The sequence below is a fragment of the Geotrypetes seraphini genome, chromosome 4 (genome assembly GCF_902459505.1).
Source record: "Geotrypetes seraphini chromosome 4, aGeoSer1.1, whole genome shotgun sequence".
Lineage (NCBI taxonomy): Eukaryota > Metazoa > Chordata > Amphibia > Gymnophiona > Dermophiidae > Geotrypetes > Geotrypetes seraphini.
The window spans coordinates 212,247,690-212,253,689 of record NC_047087.1 but is presented as its reverse complement, the minus strand read 5'-3'; the positions used below and the strand labels follow the sequence as shown (position 1 = coordinate 212,253,689).

The 6,000-nt window shown below is 42.4% G+C and overlaps 1 protein-coding gene across 6 annotated transcripts in view; it reads right to left on the bottom strand.

Annotated features, from left to right (window-relative positions):
- Positions 1 to 1,247: 1,247 nt before the first annotated feature.
- The window catches only part of PARG (poly(ADP-ribose) glycohydrolase), a 268,960-nt gene continuing 264,207 nt past the window's right edge, over positions 1,248 to 6,000 (bottom strand). For all 6 annotated transcript variants that reach the window (XM_033942315.1, XM_033942312.1, XM_033942314.1 and 3 more), the window contains one exon: positions 1,248 to 1,909. In XM_033942315.1, the coding sequence (XP_033798206.1) occupies positions 1,758 to 1,909 (152 nt within the window). In that variant the 3' untranslated portion in view covers positions 1,248 to 1,757. The remainder of the gene's footprint in view (positions 1,910 to 6,000) is intronic.

The following is a 6,000-nucleotide window of genomic DNA, read 5'->3' as shown; positions in this document are numbered from 1 at the left end:
TATGCTTTTTTCTTATCCAAGTCTTACCAATACTCACTTCTGATTAAGATTATTAGCACAGAAGATTCATGGTCATAGGAACAACTACACATGAGGTACTTGACAACACTTTAAATATCAATGTCATCTCATGACAATGAAAAAGAACTTTAGATATGTCTAGCATAAGCAAGACTAGCTCCCTTGAAAAGAATGTCTCTATTTGTTTTTTAGTAGACCCTGCTGTACAGAGGCAAAAAGTGGAACTGGCCAAATAGACAAATGTGGAATCACAATAGTTTATTGAAATGCTGAACATCCTCTAATAATAATAAGCTTCTACTCATTATGACAGGGGTTGCCATACAACAGATTATGAATAATTGGAAAAATTGGGATAGGCTGAATTATAGCTTTTGGTGGAAGTCTTTGCGTCACATATTCAAAATGGAAAGGATAATTGCCAAGCAGCAGGGAAATTTTAAGAAATTTCAGGTTATTTGGGAGCCATTAACAAGATACTGCAAAGATTGAAATTACTGCATATAATAAATATTAATTTTTTCCCTTTTGTTCATACATGTCCAGGGTAAGGGGGGGATATTTTATGATTTCTTTTGTTTAGGAATAATTGTTGGGTATAAGGGATATTTGATGCAAGTTAGAAGTTGATGATATTTTAAGTGATGTTAAAGTACAAAATGATTGTATTATATATTACAGTTATTATGAGTTTTAAAAATGAATAAAGATTACGAAAAATAAAGAAATGCTGAACATGGTTGTGATTCAGCAAATTTTGCCTGTGACAAGTCAACATCTAGTAGAAAGATTAGGATCATTTATGCACTTTCTTTTTAAAAAATTGTTGTTAACCCCCTAAAATCTATTGTGAGAATAAGTAAGAATAGAATATATTACTACTACTTATCACTTATATAGCACTGAAAGGGGTACGCAGCACTGTACATTTTGAATATATAGTGTCAAAGTGACATGTATTGGTGTCCAAAGGTAACAGCATTAAAACTACAACTGACCAGTTCCACTCTTTGCCTCTGTGCTTCCAGCTATGGAAATGGGTCCTTCTTGTTTGTGTCCCTGCTGTACACAAATCTTTCCCCTCATGTGTAATATTTCGACCAACTGCTTTGCATGATCACATCACGTATAAATGAACTGCAAATCACATATAATCTTTACATTTACATACACACAAATATACAATAGGTATGCTAATGTACAAAATAAGAGTTAGGTTACTACACTTAAAATTCATGCAGCAGGATTTATTAGCAATACACAATTTTCTTACAACTTGCTTACATTTTCAATCTTTTATTTAAAGGGCCTTTTCTATTGTCAAATATTTCAATTTATTACAAAATGTATTCTTACATTAAGGTCTTACTGTACAAGAATTTAAATCCGAGGGAAAGGATGGGGAACTGGATCAATAAATGAAACAGGAAGAAATCCTTCTTTACAGACATGCTATGTAAAGTTCACTTGATTGAACACCTTTTAATTGAGATAAAGAAAGCAGGCTTAAAAACTTCCTGAAGAACAAAAAATGTAAAAAATAAAGTATGGGCTCAACGTTAATACAGATTTCTTTTTAGGTGAATGCTGTGTTGAAGCACAGGAAGTCCAGCCTCTGGGAAACTATGATGCTATACTGACAAAGCATATTGCATGAAGTGTGCAGTACTGCACACATTTCTATTGCTATACCATTTCACAGGAATAGCACCCAACAAACAGAAACTATCATTTTCCTAGTCTCCGAGGTCATCTTCCTCATCTGTGGAACTGGAGTTGGATTCAATGGTGTTGTAAATGAAATGGTACAGCTTGACATCAGGCTTTTGAGAAGGGCCGCCTCTACATTCCTCACTGTAGTACCTTAGCAACAACCTATAAATATCCGCTTAGAAAAGAAGAGACACAAACATAAATACATAGAAAGCACAGTTACTTACCATAACAGTTGTTATCCAGGGACAGCAGGCAGCTATTCTCACATATGAGTGACTTCATCGACGGAGCCCGGATGCGGAAGCCTCGCAAGCAGATTTGCTTGTAGAAACTAGAAGTTTCAAGTAAGCCGCACCGCGCATGCGCGAGTGCCTTCCCGCCCAGCACAGGGCGAGTCTCCTCAGTTCAGATAGCTAGCAGAGAAGCCAACCAGGGGAGGTGGGCGGGTTGTGAGAATAGCTACCTGCTGTCCCTGGATAACAACTGTTACGGTAAGTAACTGTGCTTTATCCCAGGACAAGCAGGCAGCCTATTTTCACATATGGGTGACCTCCAAGCTAACTAGAATGGGATGGTGGGAGCGTTGGCAACTTAGGAGAATAAATTTTGTAATGCTCTCTGGCCGAAATGGCCATCCCATTTGGAAAACATCCAGACAATAGTGAGAAGTGAAAGTATGAACCAAGGACTGAGTAGCAGCTTTGCAAATTTCTTCAATAGGTGTAGATCTGAGGAAAGCTACTGAAGCTGCCATTGCTCCGACTTTATGGGCTGTGACTCGATTCTGTAGTTGTAATCCAGCCTGGACATAGCAGAAAGAGATACAAGCAGCCATCCAGTTGGAGATGGTATGCTTACAGATTGGGTGTCCCAACTTGTTTGGATCAAAGGAGACAAAAAGTTGAGGAGCAGTTCTGTGTGGTTTGGTGCATTCCAAGTAGAAGGCCAAGCATGCTTACAGTCCAGAGTATGAAGAGCTGATTCTCCAGGGTGAGAATGAGGCCTTAGGAAAAAACACTGGAAGAACAATGGATTAGTTGAGATGAAATTCTGAAACCACTTTAGGTAGGAATTTAGGATGAGTACGAAGGACCACCTTATCATGATGAAACACAGTGAAAGGTGGATCAGCAACTAAAGCTTGCAGCTCACTGACTCTTCGAGCAGATGTGAGGACAATGAGAAACACCACTTTCCAAGTGAGATACTTCAGATGAGCCATAGACATTAGTTCAAATGGAGGCTTCATAAATTGAGTAAGAATAACATTGAGATCCCAAACCACTGGAGGAGGTTTGACATTGAAAAGGCCTTTCATGAGCATAGAGGGGTTTCCCTTCAATAGGTTGATGAAATGCAGCAATTGCACTGAGATGGACTTGAATCGATGTAGACTTGAGGCCAGAGATGGATAAGTGCAAAAGATAATATAGTACAGAAGATAAGGAGGAATGTTGAGGCTCCTTATAGCGGGAGATGCACCACCTAGAAAATCTAGTCCATTTTTGGTGGTAGCATTGTCTAGTGGTCGGCTTCCTAGAAGCCTCTAAAATGTCTCTTACAGGTTGAGAAAACTGAAGAGGAGTTATGTTTAGGTACCAAGCTGTCAGGTGTAGAGACTGCAGGTTGGGATGAAGTAGAGATCCTTGACTCTGTATAAGCAGAGATGGAAAAACTGGCAGAAGATATAGCTCCCTGCTGCTGAGTTGAAGTAGAAGGGAGTACCAAGGTTGTCTCGGCCACCGAGGAGCAATCAGAATCATGGTGGCATAAGCGTTTTTCAACTTGACAAGTCTTGAGAATGAGAGGGAATGGAAGGAATGCATACAGGAAGAGATTCATCCATTCCAGTAGGAAAGCATGTGCCTCGAGGTGATGAGGAGAATATATCCTGGAGCAGAACTTAGGCAGTTTGTGGTTGGGGGGAGCTGCAAAGAGATCTATCTGAGGCGTTTCCCACTGTGAAAAATGTGATGTGAGGCAAAGAATGGAGTGTCCATTCGTGAGGTTGCAGAAGACGACTCAAGTTGTCCGCTAAGCAATTTTTCACCCCTTGGATATAGACAGCTTTTAGGAAGGTGTTGTGGCGGATTGCTCAGTCCCAAACCTTCAGAGCTTCTTGACAAAGGGAGGAAGATCCCGTCCCTCCCTGTTTGTTGACACAGTACATGGCAACTTTGTTGTCTGTCCGAATGAGGACTACCTGGTCGTGAAGATGTTGAAAAGCTTTGAGAGCACTGAAGATCGCTCTGAGTTCCAACAGATTGATATGACACTGATGATCCATGCTGGACCAATGGCCTTGAGTACGGAGACCGTCGAGGTGAGCCCCCCAAGCGTAGGTTGAGGAATCTGTCGTGAGGACCTTCCGATGAGGGGGTATCTGAAACAGTAAACCTCTGGAGAGATTGGAAGAGAGCATCCACCAGCGGAGAGACTGTCTCAAGGAAGGAATGACTGCAATGTGTCGAGAAAGTGGGTCGCAAGCCTGCGTCCACTGAGATGCCAGGGTCCACTGAGGAATTCTGAGGTGAAGTCTGGCAAAAGGAGTCACGTGTACTGTGGAGGCCATGTGACCTAGGAGTACCATCATGTGTCTTGCTGAGATTGAAGAGCGGGAAGACACTGCATGACAGAGTTGAAGGATAGCTTCCAGACATTGTTGCAGAAGGAATGCTCTGAGATGGAAAGTGTCCAGAACAGTTCCGATGAAATGTAGATTCTGAGAGGGCTGAAGTTGGGATTTGGGAAAATTGATTTCGAATCCCAAACTTTGTAGGAACCACGTAGTCCGTTGGGTCGCTACAATAACCCCCTGAGATGTGGAATCCTTGATGAGCCAGTCGTCTAGGTAGAGAAACACCTGAAGACCATGGTTCCTTAGAGCTGCTGCTGCTACTACTACCAGGCACTTGGTGAACACTCTGGGAGATGAAGCTAGGCCAAAGGGTAGCACTCTGTATTGATAATGCAGATTCCCCACCCGAAATCTCAGATATTGACGGGAGGCCGGATGAATGGGAATATGAGTATAAGCCTCCTTGAGATCCAGAGAGCATAATGAGTCGTTCTGGCTCACTGTAGAGGTGAAGGAAGCGATCAGAGACAAGAAAACTTCATTTAAGGAATGGAAAAGGTCAAAAATGGATGAAAACTGGAACAAGAGACTACGAGGAAAAAATAGCCAAGGAGGCGAAGAACTTCAAGCCATTCTTTCGATATATTAAGGGGAAACGACCCGCAAAGGAAGTGGTGGGACCGTTGGATGACCATGGAATAAAGGGAGCGCTAAAGGAGGACAAAGCAATTTCTGACAAACTGAACACATTTTTTTGCATCTGTATTTACTGAAGAAGATGTACACAGCATACCGGAACCCATCAGGCTATATGCTGGAAACAAAGACGGAAAGCTGACAGGATTGACGGTCAGTCTAGAGGAGGTATGTAGGCAGATTGATAGGCTTAAGAGCGATAAATCCCCAAGACCGGATGGCATCCATCCGAGGATCATCAAGGAATTGAAAGGGACCATAGCTGAACTGCTTCAACTAACAGCCAATCTGTCGATCAAATCAGGAAAGATTCCGGAAGACTGGAAGGTGGCGAATGTTACACCAATCTTCAAGAAAGGTTTGAGGGGAGATCCGGGGAACTACAGACCGGCGAGTCTGACCTCGGTACCGGGAAAGATGGTAGAGTCACTGATAAAGGACAGCATCATTGATCACCTTGACAGACAAGGGCTGATGAGGACCAGTCAGCACGGTTTTAGCAAAGGCAGATCGTGTTTGACGAACTTGCTGCACTTCTTTGAGGGAGTAAACAGACAGATAGACAAGGGCGATCCGGTCGACATTGTATATCTGGATTTTCAGAAGGCGTTCGACAAGGTTCCGCATGAACGACTACTTCGGAAAATTGCAAGCCATGGAATTGAGGGTGAAATACTCACGTGGATTAAAAACTGGCTGGAGCATAGGAAACAGAGAGTGGGGGTAAATGGACAATACTCGGACTGGAAGAGCGTCACCAGTGGGGTGCCGCAGGGCTCGGTGCTTGGACCCGTGCTCTTTAACATCTTTATAAATGATCTGGACATAGGTATGACGAGCAAGGTGATTAAATTTGCGGATGATACAAAGTTATTCAGAGTAGTAAAGACGCAGGGGGATTGTGAAGATCTGCAACGTGACATAATCAAGCTCGAGGAATGGGCATCGACATGGCAGATGAGGTTCAACGTGGATAAGTGTAAAGTGAT